This window comes from Poeciliopsis prolifica, unplaced genomic scaffold (genome assembly GCF_027474105.1).
Source record: "Poeciliopsis prolifica strain line A6 unplaced genomic scaffold, Auburn_PproV2 SCAFFOLD028, whole genome shotgun sequence".
Classification (NCBI taxonomy): Eukaryota; Metazoa; Chordata; class Actinopteri; order Cyprinodontiformes; family Poeciliidae; genus Poeciliopsis; species Poeciliopsis prolifica.
In genome coordinates this window covers 6,261,377-6,283,474 of record NW_026562403.1, presented here as the reverse complement: position 1 = coordinate 6,283,474, position 22,098 = coordinate 6,261,377, and the positions used below count along the sequence as shown (strand labels likewise).

Here is a 22,098-nt window from a genome sequence, read left to right as displayed (position 1 = left end):
TGAGTTCATCTGTTTTAATGTGAGTGGAATAAAGTACTTTGGTATACTCCAAGGTGAGAAGGTCAACTTCTGAGTTGTCTAAAGTGGTGATCAGCTGAACTTGCTTGTCTTCAGAATCTACACAGAGGATTGAAACAAAGCATCAGATGAACACTATAATAACTACTATCTAGTTGTTAGTTTTGACATAAAGTTGAGTGAATCATTTACTGACCCATGTATTCGGGACACTTCAAGCAGATCTCACGGAGGAAGGTGTTTGACGTCATGTCGAAGGTGCGCAGCTTCAGCTCAGTGCCCAGACCCTCGATGTCCAGTTGGAGAACAACGATCTCCTGAGGTCCTGACAGACGACAGAGCTGAACAGACAACTGAAACATGGAAGAACAAATGAGAGGACAAAGACATATGTTAGTCAAATAACACCAACCTCTAAAAGGTGTCTTACAAAGCCAGGGTGACGCTCAAGAATATTATTCACTATAAGTATGCAAGATGACAAGTACAGGAGAGGTTGCAGACTTGGTACATAAGGCGTTATCTAGCAGTTCACACGAAATAAATTTAAGAATATTCTAATTGTGCACCAGCATTTTACTTCTGTCCAATATCACTTATATATATATATATATATATATATATATATATATATATATATATATATATATATATATATATAGATATATATATATATATAAAAATTCCCTTCTCACCCACCGCGGGTGGTTCTTATCCTCTGAGCTCGGGTCCTCTACCAGAGGACCTCTACCAGAGGATATATATATATATATATATATATATATATATATATATATATATATAATATATATATATATATATATATATATATATATATATATATATATATATATATATATATATATATATATATATATATATATATAGTAAAACTTCTCTGCAACAAAACCCTCAAATTATCTATTGGTTTCACTAAATCATTTTTACCTCATTGATCTCGAATCTCATTATAAAGTCAGTCATGTTCTTCTGAGCATCTTCTTTAATGAGATTCGTTCTTTTGCTTAAATCAGCGTAGCGTAGCGGCATGGGATTGTCCGGGAAGAAAGCCTTCTCTCCGATCGGAGAGCTGGGGGCGTCATAGAACAAATCTTCCTGTGACCCTGCCAGATTTACAAAACAAAACTGCACCAGTCAGCTACCTTATTTTTTTTTTTTTACATAGGGTTGAACAGGTTCACCTTTATATACAGATGGTAATGTAGCTTCAATTTCAGATTTAGATTTTTTCATGCAAAGTGAAATCTGAGCCTCAAGTGCTAGAGTATCTTGTTGCATCAGAGTACATTGTTAATTGCTCAGGAGTCTCCTGCTGTGTCTCACCCAGAGAGGCGATGCTGATAGTCTCACAGGACTCAAAAAGGATCGAGGAACGCTGGTCGACTAAACTCAGGTGTTTTCTCGCAGTGAGCTGAGGAGTGAACGACTGCTTCGGCTGAGGAAGCATATGCATAAAAAAATAATAATGAATTAGGCTCATCTCAATGACAGGCTAGTAATTAAAAAATGACAGTAATGACTTTCTTAAAAGAGTTAGTATTCCCCCAAGCTGATTTTCTCTTACCCTTATAGAAGAAGCGGTGCTGCGGGCTGCAGGTCTGCTCTCAGGCAGTGGGATGCTGTGCACCAGCTCCAAAACACTTCGGAGTTTGTTGTCAGAAATTCGAAGAGACAACAGTGGGAGTTCACCAAACATTTTATACCTTAAACACAAGAATTGTAACACAATTAGACAACCTGCAGCCAGACTGACAGTGTGGTTTACAGACTTTAGCCTTCAGTAAAATATCGTCACTCAAAACATATTTGGCAATACATAAAATGTATTTTATTTTTCTGCAATCTGGTCATTCTGCATTGTTTCCTGCTGCTTGGTTTAAATATAATCTTATCATCTGTGAGTGCACAAAAACCAACAGCTCATCTCTTTAGTGTATTGTGAAGACAGCTATACACTTACTTTGCCATACGTGTGTCGCTCACTACCATGGCCCTGCTGACAACCACTTTCATATCCACAGGTTCCAGGATGTGGAGTGGAGACCGTTTCTGTTTGCGAGCTCTTTTCCAGTCACCATCTGCAGATAATGACAACCTCTTTATTTTTCTCCTGATTCAACACAGATGCTAAATATAGTAAGATGTTCTGTTTTTTTAGCGTAAGAGAAAAAGCTGATATTCACTGATTAAGAAGAGTGACTGTGTGTTTTCACATCATGGTTTTACGTGTTTTTCAAAATTAAAAATATTTTTAAGTAGTGGTATAACATCCACCCCTTATGATTTTAAAGTCACTGTTTTGAACATTTCTGTTGTTTTTATCTTTTTTATAAAAGATAAAAACTTGTTTCTGCTCTGAGTACCTGGTTTGCTGTAAAGCAGCTGCAGGCTGCTGAGCTGAACGTCGAAGTGGTCGTACGCTCTGGACATGATGTCTTCAATCTTGCTGGAACCCACTGACAGCTGCGGCAGATCCTTCTTGCTTGAACTGGACATCTAAAAGCCAGAAAGAGGAAGTTCAAATCTGCTCTTTGAGTCACATTTACTCAGCTTTAAGGTTTTTTGACATCTTCTGACCTTGAAATTACCAAGATCCAAAAGCACAATGTTCTGGGTTCCGTCATAAAAGCCGGTCTGTGGAATGATGACGTAGGAGGCCATCAAGTTCACCTTCAGGTCGAGAACTTTCTGAGTTTCAATCACGTACAATAAACCTAAAGAATGAAACAATCAATTCATTACTCACTGCTCAAAGCTTAAAGAGTTAAAAATGTAAAGATAGTTTAGATTCATACTGCTTTCTTTATTGCTAAGAAAAAGTTATGAATAACTAGAAGGAAAGAAAGATGGATTTTATCAAAAATGACAGAACAAATTTAGCATGCAGTGCTTACATGACTCAACACATTGAGGTTTTGTTTTACTTAAAAGAAACGGAAAAGAAAGAACAATAGAATTGTTTATTCAATGTTAAACCAACTGAGTTAAACTCAGTTAGTTAGTTTAACATTAAATAAACTAACTAGTTAATTTCAAACTAACTCAGTGCACATCATCTTAGATGAATGATATTTATGGAATAAAATAGTGTTGAATAGGTTGAATGTAGAAAAGAAAAAACTGAAGGACTGAGCAAGGAAGTAAAGAAGGACTGAAGGATGAATCAGAGTAATGATGTGATGACTAAATAAAGAACATAAAGACTGAAGAAACGATTGTATGAAAAAAAGAAAATATAACTTGAAACACCCAGAAGATGACATTGTAAAGAAAATAAACAGAAATCATATCATCTGAATGCTGAGTTTGTTCAATGCTTAGACATGCTTAGTGTCTGCAGACACCACAAACACAAATTTCAGCTGAGAAAAGGGGATGTAGACATGCAGCCGTCAGAGAGCTGGGATCAGGCCATTCCCATATATTGGTGAATATATGTGTGACTCACCAGTGGCTGTGCGGTCTCTGAACTGCTCCAGTTTCATCAGGGTGGCGTTGGTGAGCTCATCCAGCTGTAGGTCATCTGGAGGCCTGAAGAACTCTGACATGTTGTTCACCGTTATCTACACGAAGAGATCAAAAACACTCAATAAACAGACTTCTTACACTACTTTACGAAGGTTTGAATACATATTGAACTGCTCCACATGTTCTTACAATAAAATGACTGGCTTCGATGTTGAGTATTTAGGATTTTCTGTGATACATCACCACAAGGCAACAAATAATCTCAAAGCAAAGGGCAAAGGATCCATGGCTAATGAAAATGGCTTATAAATAAAAATCTGAAGTGCAGCAAACATTTGCATTGGGGCCTTTTTACTCTTTAAATTTCTAAATGAAATCTAGCGAAACTAACTCCTTTAGAAATGGCTGACCCACTGTACAATCAAATCTCTTCAACACGGTTGTTCTGTGAAAGTAATAGAGTCTTTTGATACAATTTGTGAACAACCAGCATCCTGAAGACCTAGGAACACAGCAGACAGATCAGAAGCAAAGTACAATGCTCAATCTTCTTCCTCTTGAAAAAAAGCCATAATGTAAAAAGTTGTGCCAGGCAGAAAACCAACACAGTGCATCTTCCTGAACAGGATCATGCTGGGGGGATGTTCTTCTTCAACAGAAAACAAGCTGGTCAATATCAAAATTATGACGGTAACTAAATACAGGGAAGTCCCTAAAGAAGTATTGAGGAAGAAAACAAGACTGAAGTCAAAGCTCTAAAATAAATCAAATTGAAAATATGTGGTAAGACTTCAAAATTTTTATCCAACTAGGTGCAAAGCCGGTAGAAAGATACTCAAAAACACTTGCAACTGTAATTGTAACAATAGTGTTTAAAACGTATTTAGTCAGGGGTAACCACTGTTATGATTCCACTTCATAATCACGCATCGCTTTTTGCTGGTGTGTCACATAAAAGAACACTCAAATTAATTCACTTTTCTGGATAAGACGTAGCAGTATGGCAAAAACCTTAGTTGACGGCAATGACGTTGCACACACACCCACACACAAACACACTACACCAGCAGTCTGGACAGCATCACTCACTGCATCATAGATGATCTCCAGTGGTTGTGACTCAACGTGAAGCCTCTGGTTGGCGCTGTCATCCAGCGGGTTGGTCTCAAACAGGAAGCAAAGCAGCGGGGTTCCTGCTCCTGTGGCCGCCTTTCTTGATGAAAGGAGGGTCGGTGCCGGACGATTAGTGGCCAGACCAGTGACCTCAAACAAAGTAAGCTGGGCTGTGACTCTAATAAAAAGGTCCAACAGAGAAACGATCTGATCAGGCTTCCAGACAAATTAAAATCATAGAAATATAATTTGAAGTAGAACGAATAAGAACAAAATAAAAGCCTTGACGTACTTAATGGCTTGTGCTCCGGGTCTCTGTGTGAGTGTGGACTTGAGCTCCCCCACAGTCAGTTTGATGAGTTCGTTTTTGTCCTTTTGGTCTTTGATGGACACAGACAGTTTTTCCATATGGAAATTGACCTTCATGTCCTCAAACTAAAAGCAATGACAAAGCAGTTAATATTTTTATCAAGAATGCACACAACGTCACCGTCAAGAGTCTGCAGCTGCTGTTTTAAATGCAGTGGCTTGATTAATATTTAACTAAAATGATTGCACTAATGAATATTGAAAAGAAAATTATATATACACATATACACACATATATATATATACATATCACTTTATTACATAGGAAAGAAATCAACAAAATAGTGTTTTAGTTTAGAAAAGCGTTTCTTCTCTGGTGCCGATGTTAAAAGTAAAAATATTACATTTGACAATAACCAGCTGATATTCAGGCTGAATAAAGACTGCACAAAACTAACATTGACTCTAAAAGATGAATAGAAAATAAAACATAATCACATGTCACTGGTTGAATGTCCCATTGTAATATTCATATTTAGAGCTTTAAATGTAATTTGAGAGACTTTAGATGTTACATGTTGAGTCCGTCTTCATCTCAACATACACAGATGCTGATAGTGTAATTTTACAACTATTTGAATTTTCCTTCAAATGTAGTTGGATTTGACAACTGTTTTAAAATGGCTACTAACACACTAAGCTCTCTAAGGTAGTTTTGATATTCTTCTGAAAAAACCCAGACATCATAAACGAGTGAGGTGATTTCAGAGGGAAGTGACTCACGTTTTTTGGCAGGTTGGGGTTAGCTGCAGTTTCACTGTATCCAATGGCAGTGTAAAGTTTGGCTTTCTCATCCACAGTAAACAACCCATCAAATGCTGACACAAAGAAAATGAAAGAGACAAAATGTGAAAAGGCAGTAGCATTAAGAACAAAATCCTTACTGAAATAATTATATATAACACTTTTGCCAGGATTCTAAAATAAACTTCTGCTCCCCTCCACTGTCCTACTCAATGTTTGGTTTAGAGTCTTACTTCCAGTCTTGACCTCCTTGGTCTGTGCCTCAGCCTCTCCTCCCCAGTTCCACATCCAGCTAAACCAACCCTGAGACTCCTCCTCCTCCATCTGTTTCCCTGGTCGATAAATACGTAGTCCTGCTTTGCTCACCTGGGGAAGAAGCATAATAAAACTCTAAAACAAAACCAAATTCGTAGACTATGTACCATTGCTATTCAGTAAGAGCAAACAGTGCCAATTCCTAAGCAACTAGATTCATCTAATTGTAGTTCTTTCTTGTACGATAGTTCATTGTGACTTTCATAGCTATAGAAAGGCTTTAGCTGCTGTGATAAGAATGGATTCACCACAAAAAATCTGCACAGATCATAACACTGGGACCAAACTCGCTCAAATCATTACACTTCTTACACATCAGCTTTGAGGACAAGATGTCCAGTTCCTTCCCAAAGTATCCCATCTACTAACAGGTTCCATGATGCAGAAATAATCAGCAATATTCACCTCACCTGATCAGGATGTTATGCCTGATGAGTGTAGGTGAGAAAATCTAAACATCTCAACAAGAGGGAGTTGTATTAAGTGTCTCACACAACCGGAAAATATGTCTCTAATTTTAGAGTCTGAGGCAGTTCGATAAAGCAGATGATCACAGTTGCAATGAATTAATGGAAATTCCTGCATAGATACATTGTACCTGTCAGAAAATGAAAAATATAAAATACCTCCACTTCAGCTTGTTGTCTCGCCAATGTGATGTTGAAAATATCTAAAGATTTCTGTGTAGCCTGGAAATAAAGAAAATCATCATAATTAAAGGTCTTTTCATCTAATTATTCCAATAAATAAGCATTAATCAAATGTTCTTTGTTAAATAAATTGTTATAAACTAAGGCAAAAACTCAGCATAATAAGAATAATAATGTATGAGCATCAACTTTACATCAAAATCAAAAAATTAGTAGCTGTGCATTTTATTCTCCGAAGACAAAGTTTGAACTTTTTCTCAAAAAATTTCCAATTCGAAGTTAAAAACTAATTTAACCGCAGTTCATCCTTGTCCCACCTCCAGCTTGTCAAGCAGCTCCACACTGGGCTTTTTGCTGGTGATTTTCTTCTTGTAGAGCTCTCTGTAACGCTTCACTGTTTCCCGGTGGCATCGGATGTGTCGCCATGACCACATGTGGAGATGAGGCTTCACGTCCACCTCCAAGATGCCTGTGATCACATATTTCCACCTGAAATCCAGGAATCCAGGAAAAGCATTTGTGTCACTAACAGTAGGTGTGCAGCAGGCAGTGGTGGTAAAAAGCACTCTGATGTATTCTGACCATATGCGAGCATTTCTGTGAACGTGAACCTGGGGTCTGTACTTCCTGTATGGCAGATTTCGTGACATCATATCCACTGAGCCCAGCAGCTCCAAAATGCTAATGTACTGGAAAGACAGGAAGTCGGTGATTACAAAGCACTCTTATTACCCAATGTTGTTTACGTTAAATGTCTTTATTTGCCTTAGGATTTTCCAGTCAAATTCCACATACCAGGCCTGAACAGACACACTAACCTGAGGTTTGTTGAGTTCAATAGCTACTTCGCTGAGGTTGACCATCAGGTCCACTTTAGGAGAAGAGAAATCCACATCTGATCTTGGATTCATTCGCAGTTTTGCATTCGCGGATATAGGACGAAAGACTGGAAACCGGCAAAAGGAAACAATTTCATATTTTCTTTTAGCACAGTTAATTTTGTATAAAGGCCATGGATTTCTAACCATATGGAACATATTCCCTTTTATTCTCTTTTACAAGAACAATCAATTTATAAAATTTATACTAGTGGTTGCAAGGGAAAATTACAAAAATAATGTTTATGATATTTGTTGATAATCTCTAGATATAGTGGTAGCGATTAAATGTTTGTTATATATACATACAGTGCTTTCCAAAAGTGCTTATTTTTCTTAAAAGTTTTTACACTGTGGTACGTTATCAACACAAATTTTTTAAAAGTATATTTGGTAACAGTTCTGTGCTATTCATTGCTGGTCTATTACATAAACTGTGACCACAGTACATTTTGTGTTATATGTGGTGAATATCACATGCAGACTGAAGAAATAATCTCAATAGATAATTTTCCTAGGTTTCATCAAATTAACTGTAAATATATTGGAAAACAAGAGGCAGTGGCTCACTCACTGAAGTCATGGTTGACAGAAACAGAGGGTTTGATCTCCATGCTGTTCTGAAGACATCGCTATAAAATTGGAAAACAACATCTCTGTTAATGTGACTTTTTATCCCATTTTGCATCATAATTTCACATCAGTTTTTTCCTAAAGATAAAAAAAAAAAAAGTTTTTATATAATTTGCAAAAGACATTTTGATTGTGCTAAGTCCAAATAAAAAGAAAACTACAGGTAAATTCGAGTAGCTAAAGACAATCCAGTGACTCACCAGGGCTTCATCTGGACTGTGGTTAGAGAAGAGAACCGAGTTGACATTCCAGTAGGCAAACAAGTTGTTCAGCTGAACCAACTGATGACAAGCAAAACGCAAACAACTTAGTCATGAGGCACGACAAAGCTGTTCACTGATGGTGATGCATAGTGTTGACATCTAGAGCTTTGGTCCAGAGCCCAGAGCCAGTAAAAAGTAACAATGTTTCTGAGAATTAAACTGACTGGTTGAAATGATAGTGATTAACAAATAGTGCGCACCACAACACAAGAGGCATGGCTTAGAAATATGCTATTTAAAAGTGATGGAAAAAAGTTCAGTAAAATTTCCTACCTTGAAGAAAAGCTTGGAGTGTTCATCTAGCAAAGTGGGTTTCCAGTGATTATCAGCTGTCTGTAAAAGCATATATTATATTATATTATATTATATTATATTATATTATATTATATTATATTATATTATATTATATTATATTATATAACAAAAGATATAAGACATTACTTGAAGGCTGAGGTTTTTAAGCGACACTCCAAATGACAAAGGACAGTTTGGATTAGTGATCTGAGGAGCCAAACACACACATTGTTATTAACATCCCTGCAAGCTATTGTAGAGAATTAAGGTTATTTTTACTGATATTTAGCTAAAATACTCACATCATCCTCATAGCGAACATGGATGTTAGAGATCTTAATCTGTAGGTTTTTGATCACTTGTGTGACAAGCTTTTCCACAAAGGTGTCCTGTTTCTCTAGCTTTGTGTTCTCTGTGAAAACCCAAACAATTTTCAGTACGGTATTTGTTCTGAATATATATATTTTTTTTTAAATATTCAAAAAAAATAAAATGATAACATCAAAAACTTCTTCATTGGAACGGGCCAGTTATCAATCTCAAAGTTTCCCAAGGTTTCACAAAATTATTGCTTCAAATTGGCAAATTGCATATAGGTAAGAAATGATTTATTAATTATTGTATTCTGCTTTTTTTAATGCTTTACATAACATCTCAACTTCATTGGAACTGAGTTTGTATATATTTGCAGCCAAGGATTCACATTCTGAGATTTGTTACATTAGCCGAAAATTGCTATTATGATCTATACCATCTGCAAAAACACATGACAAAAGCTGCTCAAGCAACATATAGCCAACATTTTTAATTAAAAGTAGCAGCCTTTAAGAGATAAGCCGCTGCATGCTGCTGAACTCTGTTTTCGTATCTGGTCAAGCAGTAATGTCTGCTTGATAAATTAGCTTCTATTTTCTCCTTCACCTCTGATGGCTCGGCTCAGGGTCTTCCTGAAACTGTTAAAAATGTCTTTATCTGAAGATAAATATTGTTGGACAGAAACACACACGTCTCTCTTTAATAGTCAAAGCTGAACTCTGACCTTGTTCTGCAGCCTTGAGTTTTGTCTCCTCTATTCGATCAAGCTCCCTCTGACGAGCCTCCTGTAGCTGCTTCTCCTCCTTTTCTGCATCATACTTTATACCTGGAATCAAATGACAGGCCACAAAAATATAATATTAAATATAAACAGAGAGAAACAAGTGTTCTCTTACATGTCACCAAAACTGGGATCAATTAGAGGAAGTACTCCATTATTAAAATGATGCAACTTTTCCACAGTTTGACAAAAGACATAACCAAAATTATTGATAGAGGAATTTATATTTAAAAGAGGGATATAATAATTTATTTTAAAAATATCTTTTTTAAAAGGAGGGAAAAGAGGTTAGACACCTTGGATTAAGTTTTGGAAGTGATCTGCGCTTCAATTGTCAGACACATTAAATATTGACACATGCACAATATTGCTAATGTTGAGAGCATGCTTCGCAAAGGCAAGGCCAGACTAATGTATTTGCACAGAACTAGTCATACATATAGCAATTTAAAGTAATTAACAAGAAATGAAGGCAAAGAAACAAAAGTTAAATGACACTATACTGTCATTTAACCTGGGTCCCTGCATTGCTGTCTTAAGAAATCTGTCGACTCTACTGCTGAATTTCAGCACAAGCAGAGAAAGTGTTACTCCAATAATTAAATCCTTCCACTAGCTTCCTGTACCTTTAAGTGATTTAAATATTTTATGACTTGTTTTCAATTATCTTCATGTCTGCTGCTTACTTGTAAAATTCCTTTTTTATTTTTTTTTTATTTCTCTGCTTTTTCCCCTTCTGTAATATACATATTTGGTTCATAAAGGACTTCTCTGTCAATTATTGCTGATTGCACCTTATACTTGTTGAATTTTATTTATTTTTGCCTTTGAAAAACTACTAGTGAAAAGATGTTTTATTACTACTACCAATAATATTTTTTTTTATCAAAATGTAAAGCATTATGTTATGCCTTCACTGCGTTTTGATGCCAGTACTTAGACAGCAATCTTACTTGCTGTGGGGACGATTAGCAGATAGACCCCATCTAGCGTGGCCTCCACTGACTGGTTGTAGATGTCCGTCCATGGGATTTTTAACTCGAGACGTCCTTTTAACAAAAAAAAAAAAAAACACCAAATAAGAAAATGATCATCCAAATAAACAGCATCACAGAGAGGTAGTAAATTTACCTATGTGACCAGCTCTCACTTTAAAAGGGAGATCAAGTTGACTCTACAAAACAGAAACAGAAAAGTCCAATTATGCTCAAAGAAATCATCAGCTTTAGAGTACAACACTAGAGAAGTTATATTTAGCTCACCAAGGCATTTTCCTTTATTTCAAGATTTTTCAGCACAGCATCACCTACAATGACAGACATAGTTTACATACAGACACAACAAACTACTGGTTGACATTAAGCTCATATATGTAGCATTTAATCACTGTTCACTGCTCTTGTCCAATACTAACTGTGGAGCACAACCCCTCACAAAACACATGCCTTTAAAAACATATATTTGCATCCACTAAAGAAGAGTACATAAATACTATCAACAGTCTGACAAGAAATCAGTCTCACATTTTATTATTAATAAGATTATTTACTGAAAATTACAACAATATTTCTACTTTCTTGAAAACTGTCTACACTTAATTAGTATTTGATAAAATTTACATTAAATAAAATAATTTTGTGTCAAACTGTGAGGGTATCCATTAACAAGTTTCTCACATCATTTAACTTTCTGGCAAATATCTTGAAATGTTGCATAGATATTTAGACATAATATCTCTGCTGATGATGCCATCCAGTTTAGGAATTGCACCTACACAACATGATACTGCCACTCCCATACGTCGAAGTTGGAAAGATGTTCTCAGCCTTTCTACAGTCATTATAACAGAGGTCAACAACTCCAGTCCTCAGTGCCACTGTCCTCCAACACACCTGGATTAAATGACTTGGCTTTACAAAACTTAATGACATACCAAGGACGTCATTCGGGTGCAATTAATGGTGTTTATAGTCAGATGTAACTGCTTGAACAGATAGACAAAGAACAGTCATTCAGCTGGAGACCCAAATTTTACAGAAGTTCTTGGATAAATTCTTTAGATTTTTACACAATGTCTCACAAGAACAAAGTGTTTAAGATATGCCCTAAATACATCCACAGATGTGCCTCAAAGATTCTGATTTAATCTGCAGTGACAGGCTTTCAAACTAATGACAACATCACCAGGGCTTTTCAAGTGGGTTAAAGGCAGAGTAACTTTAGAAAATGGTAAATTTCTGATGTTCAAATAAAGAATTTTAAAAATCTCTTTCATCATTTTAACATTTAACAGGTACAAGTACTTACTGAATTTTACTTCACATAAACAGGAAAGGTTTAGCCTGATTTCAGGTCAGATAATGGAAAAACAATTACATTTGTTTACGAAGCTTATCTAAATGCCCTGTTTCTTCTCTACATGCAATCTGCAATAGAGGAATGTAGATGAAAATGTAGACTGCCAACTTGGAAAGTAGAAAATATTCAAAGAAAATTTAAAATAACAACGTTTCACCTGGAAATACATGTTCTAACCCTATCCTGTGTCCCACACATAATAGTTACCGACAGGTTCTTGGTAACACAAAAGAAAATACTCAGAATAAACCTGAGGCAAGCCCTAACCTGGTTCCAAAAAAGGGCGGAACCCTGAACTGATCCATTCCCAGAAACTTTAAAGACCAAAGGTAAATTTAACCCCAGTTAAATAAAATAACAAGAGACAATGTCTGCAGTAAAAACAGACAGGTGCATTTTCTTTCTTCTTTCATCAAAATCACCCAGCGGTTGTAATAAACTAATGAGAGACATTTAGAGAAGGGAAAGTGACACTGACAGCTGGGAGCGTCTTCCTGCACACAGGACTGGTGTGGCGAACGTCCATTAGCATGTAGCATGCTAGCATGCAAAGGTGCTCTGATGAAAGACAAACACAAGTTCGGTTACCTCCCCATATGCCAAGCTTCAGCTGCGAGCTGTCAAGGTTCACAACGTAGTCCCCTAAAAAACGGTTGAGGACGTCAACGACCACACTTTCAAAGACCATTTTGACGCTGTTTTCATCTGTGTTTCATCATGTTTACATATCGTGGACTTCTTGAAGCTGACTCAACGTCAGTTTCAGGCGTCCATCAGGGGATGTTATTACGTCACGCCGTAACTGCCGACGGAGAACATTTTATGGCAGGCTGTTGTAGTATATAATTTGGACAATTTAAGGCTACTAAAAGGATTTTAATTGTTCGTATCACCGAAAAATCGATGCTATGATTTATACTATATGATTTCCATTTCCTCATTTAAGGAATACTGTTTTTGTTCCATTTATTGCAAAGAATACGATCCGCAAGAAGCCATAGATTCTGTCAAGCTATTATATGGTAAAATATATTTCCATACTCTCACAAATCTTAACGATTGAAATATTGAGATAGCAAGAAGTAACGTGAAAAAAGACAACATGAACATATTACTTTTATCTTTATTAATAAAATGAAACAAAGCAAACATCACTCATGCATTTTCTGTAACCAAGCCATGCAAACCGGGATGTACAATCAGGTGAATGTTTTCCTCCATAAAAATCTCGAAAGAAAATAAATTTCAAAAAAGCCAAATTTATATAATTTTTTTCCTCTTTATTCTAGATTTACATTTTTATGAAAGTCTTGAATCATGGTTTTGAGCAGCATCTTGACATCATTGATTATTTTTTATGTATGAAACAATCAATAAAGAAATACCAATAAGAATTTCAGAAATTTTGTTGGAATCTGAGCAGAATCTAACGCTTAGACCTTGCTTTATAAGACTTCACTTCTACAGATTCAGCAGTAAATATTTTGTCAGCATAGATAAGTTTGCATTTTAATTTAAAAAATGCAGAAACAAAGAACCGCAACATTTAACATTGCTGGTGGGATAAAAGACTCTATTGATCAAGTTAACCTTCTTATGGCCAAAGTTATATGAAGGCCAGCTGGATTTATTTTGATTTTGCAATGATTCACCTATTGAGCTTCTTCTCCAACACATCTTCAACTTTCAGTAACTGGTAGTTGTTCTGTACTACTGTGTATTTTGTTTTGACAGATTAAATAGCAAAACAAAAATCTCATGCCAAATCCTGTCAGCAGTGATAACAAGTTTATACTTGAGAAGAGTAGTGATGCTCTGAAGAACCATAATGACAACTGTACTACATCGAAGGTGTTTTATAATGTTGAATTACTCACTTTTACACATTTACTGAAGAAACAAGGAAAAGAACAACATAACATCACCAAGATGGCAAAACAAGTTAAGTGTGTTTTTGTTGTTGTAATACAACTGTGCCACTTTGTGCTTACCTCAGTTTGTTTTTTTTAAAGTCTTAAATTATTGTCCAAGTGTGTTAGCTTCCTTTTTGGGTTAGTGTCCCATGCCTACATTCACTTTGATACTGCCTACCTGAGATGCTAATACAACTAAGAGTGGCTAAAAATTAATAATGGTGACAAAGTGCAATCACAATGTGATCACAGAAAAAAAAATACTGTTTTTACTAAACTTATAAGATTTAGATCCACTCTTACACCCGATCCTCAGAGGACACCAGCTTGGATAGAGGTTTACAGATCATCCCGATCACTGTTCCCCTCCTCAAAGCTCCCGCTGCAGCTTTATCCACCACTTTTAACTGGAGCTGCAGCTCCATCAGATCCTTGTGCCTCAGCTCAGTGAAGTAGAAATCTTCATTGAACTCGGGTCGACGGCAGTTCCTGATGGTGGCTCTCTCCTGGTGCTGCAGCTTCCCCGGCATCAGGCACAAACTCACAGCACAGTTCAGAGTGTGTCGTTCACTTCCATCCAGCAAGCCCTCCACAGACACCACACGCACTCTGACAGTGAAAAAGATTGAGGAAGCACCTTTGGAGAATGTGGTGTGCTCAGTGGAGAGCCGAACTCGACCTTGGCCCTGCAAAGGAAGAATGTGTTCATGCTGCAGTCTCTCCTGGTAGTGAAGCAGGTCCAGTGGATGGAGAACAGGTGGGAACAGGGTGGGAGGATTTTTATCACTGGTTAGCTGACTGCAGGAAGAAGTTGGTAAACTTAAACCTAATTTCTTTGGCGTCTTGCTTTTCTCCATGCTATCAATCAGCGAAGGGCAGGATACAGTTTCTTTAAGACGCCGGCTTCTGGATGGGGCACTTCTGGATGATTTGGCACTGGAAGGTGTTTCAGCTTCCACACTTGCTGCTTCTGAGAAGCTTTTGGACACAAAGAGTGTGAAAAGCCCTGAAAAAGTTTTCTTCAATGGGGCTTTCTGCTTTACTTGACTGGGTTTTGTGGCAGAGATGCGTCTTTCAAACACATATACAGGCCGTTTTGAATGGAACAAAGACTCTTTCCTTCTAGTGTTGGGACTCTCATAGATTCCAGCCAGGCCGTAACACTCTGCAGAGAATGGCAAAGGTTTCCTTGGAACCTTCTGAGGCACTAAAGGATCTTCACTCTTTTCCTTAATTTCAGTTTGGAAAGACGGCCTGCTCTTTTGTGTCTGCTGATGGCCGTCTTGCTGAAGTTGGGTCGTCTCGGTTTCTAGCATCGGCTGTCTCTTGAAAAGCCGTGGAGGCAGGCAGAATTCAGGGATGTTGTCCGGAGTAATGATGTTCGTGTGAAGTTTCTGTGAGAGGTTGGCCTTTGTGGAGAAAAAAGCATCCTCGTTTTTTCCAATGGAAAGATTCAGATCCAGAGGAATGCTCTCCATGCTCTCTCTGATCTTCCCCAGGACCCACATAACTGACTGCTGGCTTTCTCACCCAAGTGACTACCTTTAAAACAAACAAAACGTATGTTATTCAGGCAAGATCACAGAAATCTTTGTTCATATGTTTTCCAAAAAATCCAGCAAAGATTATTCTCCCACCTGTGAGGTTGAGATGTGCCTTTCGCTGAGATCTGAATGCTCTGGCGCACACGATAGGTTTTAAAGGTTAGTATGAGTTAGTGAGTCACTGGTCTCTCTGCCCCCGCACGGATCAGAAAATGTTGTGCACGCATACACCCCCAAATACGCTTCACAGGGTCTTTCTGTGTGTGAATCTGGATGGGTGTCACATCAGATCAGATGCATTGAAGGGCAGTTTGTGTGATGTCAGCTCTCTGAATTATACTTCCTTTCAGATCACTGGTTCAATGTGCGTTGGAGGATGAAAATGAGTCACAAAGTGCAAATATTAAATTTCTGTCATATATGAATTGAATGTTAGGACAGAGTGCTTGGCTCCACAAAGTGGATTGAAAACAGGCTCCGTGTGTTTAGTGGAAAATATTAAAGAATTCAAAACAAAACGAGAGATTGAAGTAATAATTAAATCTGTTGAAATATTCCTAATTTTCTCGTGTTACAAACTTTGCTACATTTCGTTTAGATTTTATGTGACAGACCAACAGAAAGCTGTACTTGTAAATTCGTAGGAGAATGCTCTAAATTCACCGACCTGAGTCTCTCTGTTGTTAAACTTTTTATTTATTTTCTTTTGCTTCATTCAGAGCTGGGGGGGATTGTTTCTTGCTTTACAAATCTGAAAACTGAAAGCTTTACTTATTATCCTTTCCAAAATGGTTTGAGCTGAGTCAGATTTGACCCTAGTCTTGACTTTTACTGGACCGTTTCAACACATGAATAGCCTTCAATCTTAAACCTTTTATATACATACCTCTGGCTACAATAGTCCATCTGAAAATATGTAATGAGCTTATGGGGTAGGAGTTCATGAGTTTCTTACTGCTTCCTACTACTTTTCAAGCATGTTAAAATTATTGTGATAGAGACATATGTGTCTTTTGCATTCTATCTATCTATCTATCTATCTATCTATCTATCTATCTATCTATCTATCTATCTATCTATCTATCTATCTATCTATCTATCTATCTATCTATCTATCTATCTATCTATCTATCTATCTATCTATCTATCTATCTATCTATCTATCTATCTATCTATCTATCTATCTATCTATCTATCTATCTATCTAGCTAGCTAGCTATCTATCTTATCTGTCTGTCTGTCTGTCAATAAATCAATAGATGAATAGCCTTCAATCTTATATATATATATATATATATATATATATATATATATATATATATATATATATATATATATATATACACACAGATATATATATATATAATTTATATATATATATATATATATATATATATATATATATATATATATTATAATATATATACATAGATATATATATATATATATATATATATATATATATATATATATATATATATATATATATATATATATATATATATATATATATATATAAAAAATAAAAAATTCCCTTCTCACCCACCGCGGGTGGTTCTTATCCTCTGAGCTCGGGTCCTCTACCAGAGGCCTGGGAGCTTGAGGGTTCTGCGCAGTATCTTGGCTGTGCCAAGGACTGCACATTTCTGGACTGAGATGTGATGTTGTTCCTGGGATCTGTTGTAGCCACTGCTCCAGTTTGGGGGTTACTGCCCCGAGGGCCCCGATGACCACAGGCACCACTGTGGTCTTCACCTTCCAGGCCCTCTCCAGTTCTTCCCTGAGGCCCTGGTATTTCTCCAGTTTCTCGTGCTCCTTTTTCCTGATGTTGCAATCACTTGGTATTGCTACATCTACCACAACGGCTTTCCTCTGATTTTTATCCACTACGACAATGTCTGGTTGGTTCGCCATTACCATTTTGTCTGTCTGGATCTGGAAGTCCCACAGGATCTTAGCTCTGGTGTTCTCCACCACCTTTGGGGGTGTTTCCCACTTTGATCTCGGGGTTTCCAGTCCATATTCTGCACAGATGTTTCTGTACACAATGCCTGCCACTTGGTTATGTCGCTCCATGTACGCTTTCCCTGCCAGTATCTTGCACCCTGCTGTGATGTGCTGGACTGTCTCAGGGGCCTCCTTGCACAACCTACACCTTGGGTCTTGTCTGGTGTGGTAGATCTGGGCCTCTATTGCTCTGGTGTTTAGGGCCTGTTCCTGGGCGGCCAGGATGAGGGCCTCTGTGCTGTCCTTGAGTCCAGCTTTTTCCAGCCATTGGTAGGATTTACTGATATCAGCCACTTGGGTTATTTGCTGGTGGTACATCCCATGTAGGGGCTTGTCCTCCCATGATGGTATCTCTGGCACCTCAACCTCCGTTCCCTGTTGTCTGAGACATTCACTGAGCACATTGTCTGTTGAGGCTTTGTCCCTGATGTATTTATGGATCTTAGTTGTTTCGTCCTGGACAGTGGTTCTCACACTCACTAGTCCTCTGCCTCCGTCCTTGCGGCTCGTGTACAGTCTCAGGGTGCTGGATTTGGGATGGAACCCTCCATGCATGGTTAGTAGCTTTCTAGTCTTAATATCTGTGGCTTTTATCTCCTCCTTTGGCCAGCTAATTATTCCAGCAGGGTATCTGATTACTGGCAGGGCATAGCTGTTTATCGCACTGATTTTGTTCTTGCCATTGAGCTGGCTTCTCAGGACTTGCCTTATTCGTTGGAGGTATTTAGCTGTGGCTCCTTTCCTTGTGGCCTCATCGAGGTTGCCATTTGCTTGTGGTATACCTAGGTACTTGTAACTGTCCTCTATGTCTGCTATTGTTCCTTGTGGGAGTGAGACTCCTTCTGTGCGGATCACCTTCCCCCTCTTTGTGATCAGCCGACCACACTTCTCTAGTCCGAATGACATCCCAATGTCAGTGCTGTAGATCCTGGTGGTGTGGATCAGTGAGTCGATGTCTCGCTCACTCTTGGCATACAGCTTGATGTCATCCATGTAGAGGAGGTGACTGATGTTGGCCCCATTTTTGAGTCGGTATCCGTAGCCAGTCTTGTTGATAATTTGGCTGAGGGGTTCAGGCCTATGCAGAACAGTAGCGGGGACAGAGCATCTCCTTGGTATATGCCACATTTGATGGACACTTGTGCAAGTGGTTTGCAGTTGGATTCAAGGGTGGTTTTCCACAGCTTCATCGAGTTTGCAATGAAGGCTCTCAGAATCCTGTTGATGTTATACATCTGTAGGCATTCAATGATCCAAGTATGCGGCATTGAGTCATAGGCTTTCTTGTAATCGATCCAAGCCATGCACAGGTTGGTGTGTCGGGTTTTGCAGTCTCGGGCAACTGTGCGGTCTATGAGGAGTTGGTGTTTGGCTCCTCTGGTATTTACACCGATACCCTTCTGTGCCGTGCTCATGTGTTTATCCATGTGTTTGCTTATCTTGGCCGCTATGATGCCTGACATGACCTTCCAGGTTGTGGAGAGGCAGGTTATTGGTCGGTAGTTGGGTGGGACTGGACCCTTTGATGGATCCTTCTGGATTAGGATTGTCCGCCCTTCAGTTAACCATTCAGGGTGAGTCCCACTTTGTAGCAGCTGGTTCATTTGGGCTGCCAGTCGCTCATGGAGAGCAGTGAGTTTCTTTAGCCAGTAGGCATGGATCATGTCAGGCCCTGGTGCTGTCCAATTTTTCATGCCTGAGAGTCTTTCTTGAACATCTGTCACAGTGATGGTTACCGGGGCTTGCTCAGGGAGGTTGCTGTGGTCCTCTCGTAGAGAGATCAGCCACTGTGCATTGCTGTTGTGGGACGCCTCCCTTTCCCATATGCCTTTCCAGTATTGTTCAGTCTCCAGCCTTGGTGGGTCTGCTCTGTTGTTATTACCCTGCCATTGAGAGTACACCTTAGCTGGTTGAGTGGAGAAGAGCCGGTTAATCCTTCTGGATTCATTCTCCCTTGTGTATCTCTTTAGGCGGCTGGCCAAGGCTTGGAGCCTCTGTTTGGCAGTCTCGAGTGCTTCAGGTATGGGCATCTGGCTGTACTTTCTGGGTACTGGTCTTTTCATTGTACCCTTGTGGAGCTCTGACAGTTGGCTCACTTCCCTCCTTGTTACCTTGATTTTAGCTTCTAAGGTAACAAGGAGGGAAGTGAGCCAACTGTCAGAGCTTCTCAATACATAATGCGACAGAGAAGTGTCACGTGACCAATGACCAGCTAAGCCAATCAGGTATTGGTCACGTATTATATATATATATATATATATATATATATATATATATATATATATATATATATATATATATATATATATATATATATATATATATATATATCCGGATATATCTGTATATATATGTACCATAAGTTATGGTTCCCATAAACTTCCATACATAGGTATGGAAGCTTATTTCCCATCCCATGTGTCATGTGACCAGAATCACATGACACAGACCGCCTTGTTATCGGCGGTCAAACGGGTCTTTCATGACCCGACATTTCTCTTGAACCATGCATAGCTTGTAAACTTAAGAAAGGATCAACCAATCTTAAAGCCCATTAAGTCTCTAACGGGCTTTGTGTTTGCAAGCATTTACTGCAAGGCAAGAGAAGTGATTTGTGACCAAATGATCGTAGATGCCCAACATTCAAAGGCTCTGCTTCTGCTAGTCATTGACGTCAATCTATGACGTCAGATTCGGAGTTTGAATGCGACAGAGAAGTGTCACGTGACCAGCTAAGCCAATCAGGTATTGGTCACGTATTGGTCACGTGATCTTCCTGTGGCAAACTCGAAGCCCGAATCAAATGTCATAGATTGACGTCTTGATAATAGGAAAAACACACCTCCTAATGCACATATTTAAATGTAGAGAAAGGCACAGGCTTATAAAAGTTTTCGTTTGCAACAGAGAATTTGAATTGCTTTCTGTCCGAGTTCGGGATTCCCGGAAAATGCATTTTCTGCTTTCTTTCTTTCAACTCCTGCAATTATTTCTGTTTTGTCACGTCTTGGACTTTTGATAATCTGGGTGAGATGCTTATTGTAACATTCCTTTATATATTGATTTTCTCTGGATAAAATTCTAGATATCTGAAGTCTGGTGTCGTATGATTGCTCTTTCTCCCTGCGCATATTGAGGCTCAAGAATGCGGGATCAGAGGAATGAATTAACGAGCTAAATCAAGTCATTTGAGTCATTTATAATTTACATATATTTCATATATAATTTATATTTGATGGTTAAGAAAATGATTAGTGACTAAATGATGGTGGAGCGGCTACAGGACTTTTACGTCAATCAATGACGTTTGATTCGGGCTTCGAGTTTGCCGCAGGAAGATCACGTGACCAATTTGACCAATACCTGATTGGCTTAGCTGGTCACGTGACACTTCTCTGTCGCATTCAAACTCCGAATCTGACGTCATAGATTGACGTCAATGACTAGCAGAAGCAGAGCCTTTGAATGTTGGGCATCTACGATCATTTGGTCACAAATCACTTCTCTTGCCTTGCAGTAAATGCTTGCAAACACAAAGCCCGTTAGAGACTTCATGGCTTTAAGATTGGTTGATCCTTTCTTAAGTTTACAAGCTATGCATGGTTCAAGAGAAATGTGGGTCATGAAAGACCCGTTTGACCGCCGATAACAAGGCGGTCTGTGTCATGTGATTCTGGTCACATGACACATGGGATGGGAAATAAGCTTCCATACCTATGTATGGAAGTTTATGGGAACCATAACTTATGGTACATATATATACAGATATATCCGGATATATATATATATATATATATATATATATATATATATATATATATATATATATATATATATATATATATATATATATATATATATACTGATATGTCAGTATGTGTGGGTGTGATGTAATTTCTCTAATATGTGAAAATTGCGGGACAATACTAATACAGGAGCAGAGCGGGACAGAGGGGTAAAGTACAGTTCCCTGGCCAGTCTTGTCAGATCTGCACCAAAGTTAAGAAGTCTGACTCTACATGGAAGAGGAGAAAGCTTCTCCTCTAACAGCTGCATTCAACATGTGTTGCTTTGGTTATGAAGATAAAAATATGGAGCTTTTTTCAGATGCCTCAAAGCAGGTGAGTTCAAAGTCAACTCACTGCCTGTCTTGGGCCAACATCAGGTGCCACTGCCTCAAAGAGTGGGTAACCTTTAAACAGCTGGTGATCAGAAACACTGCTGACCTAAAGTCAGTACACAGTGTTGAGTTGATATACATTCACTCGTAAGTCAAACAGAATAGTGGGAAACAAAATTCATTACTCGCAAAAAATAAAAAATAAAAAGCTAAAATATGAAAATCTATAGAAACCAATGCAAACTGTTCAGGTTTGCTTGTTTTTACGTCTTAAAGGTTTATTTTTAAGTCGAA

The 22,098-nt window shown here is 38.1% G+C and overlaps 2 protein-coding genes across 4 annotated transcripts in view; both read right to left on the bottom strand.

Annotated features, from left to right (window-relative positions):
* vps13a (vacuolar protein sorting 13 homolog A) overlaps nucleotides 1-12,980 on the bottom strand; it is a 38,298-nt gene extending 25,318 nt beyond the window's left edge. For all 3 annotated transcript variants that reach the window (XM_055048897.1, XM_055048898.1, XM_055048899.1), the window contains exons 1-27: nucleotides 12,809-12,980; nucleotides 11,125-11,168; nucleotides 10,994-11,036; nucleotides 10,816-10,911; nucleotides 9,806-9,907; nucleotides 9,069-9,178; nucleotides 8,914-8,973; nucleotides 8,746-8,805; nucleotides 8,410-8,490; nucleotides 8,151-8,208; nucleotides 7,517-7,644; nucleotides 7,281-7,387; nucleotides 7,016-7,187; nucleotides 6,675-6,737; nucleotides 5,967-6,099; nucleotides 5,713-5,807; nucleotides 4,913-5,055; nucleotides 4,597-4,798; nucleotides 3,488-3,602; nucleotides 2,617-2,753; nucleotides 2,403-2,535; nucleotides 2,000-2,117; nucleotides 1,604-1,742; nucleotides 1,363-1,474; nucleotides 967-1,142; nucleotides 215-371; nucleotides 38-117 (exon numbers count right to left, since the gene is read on the bottom strand). In XM_055048897.1, the coding sequence (XP_054904872.1) occupies nucleotides 38-117; nucleotides 215-371; nucleotides 967-1,142; nucleotides 1,363-1,474; nucleotides 1,604-1,742; nucleotides 2,000-2,117; nucleotides 2,403-2,535; nucleotides 2,617-2,753; nucleotides 3,488-3,602; nucleotides 4,597-4,798; nucleotides 4,913-5,055; nucleotides 5,713-5,807; nucleotides 5,967-6,099; nucleotides 6,675-6,737; nucleotides 7,016-7,187; nucleotides 7,281-7,387; nucleotides 7,517-7,644; nucleotides 8,151-8,208; nucleotides 8,410-8,490; nucleotides 8,746-8,805; nucleotides 8,914-8,973; nucleotides 9,069-9,178; nucleotides 9,806-9,907; nucleotides 10,816-10,911; nucleotides 10,994-11,036; nucleotides 11,125-11,168; nucleotides 12,809-12,908 (2,964 nt within the window). In that variant the 5' untranslated portion in view covers nucleotides 12,909-12,980. The remainder of the gene's footprint in view (nucleotides 1-37; nucleotides 118-214; nucleotides 372-966; nucleotides 1,143-1,362; nucleotides 1,475-1,603; nucleotides 1,743-1,999; nucleotides 2,118-2,402; nucleotides 2,536-2,616; nucleotides 2,754-3,487; nucleotides 3,603-4,596; nucleotides 4,799-4,912; nucleotides 5,056-5,712; nucleotides 5,808-5,966; nucleotides 6,100-6,674; nucleotides 6,738-7,015; nucleotides 7,188-7,280; nucleotides 7,388-7,516; nucleotides 7,645-8,150; nucleotides 8,209-8,409; nucleotides 8,491-8,745; nucleotides 8,806-8,913; nucleotides 8,974-9,068; nucleotides 9,179-9,805; nucleotides 9,908-10,815; nucleotides 10,912-10,993; nucleotides 11,037-11,124; nucleotides 11,169-12,808) is intronic.
* A 1,452-nt stretch (nucleotides 12,981-14,432) lies between these two features.
* On the bottom strand, nucleotides 14,433-15,820 carry LOC129372185 (C2 calcium-dependent domain-containing protein 4C). The gene is made up of 2 exons (XM_055049288.1): nucleotides 15,771-15,820; nucleotides 14,433-15,675 (listed from the first exon to the last, which is right to left on the bottom strand). The coding sequence occupies exon 2, from the start codon at nucleotides 15,639-15,641 to the stop codon at nucleotides 14,433-14,435; it is 1,209 nt and encodes a 402-aa protein (XP_054905263.1). The 5' UTR covers nucleotides 15,642-15,675; nucleotides 15,771-15,820.
* Between the last annotated feature and the right edge of the window lie 6,278 nt (nucleotides 15,821-22,098).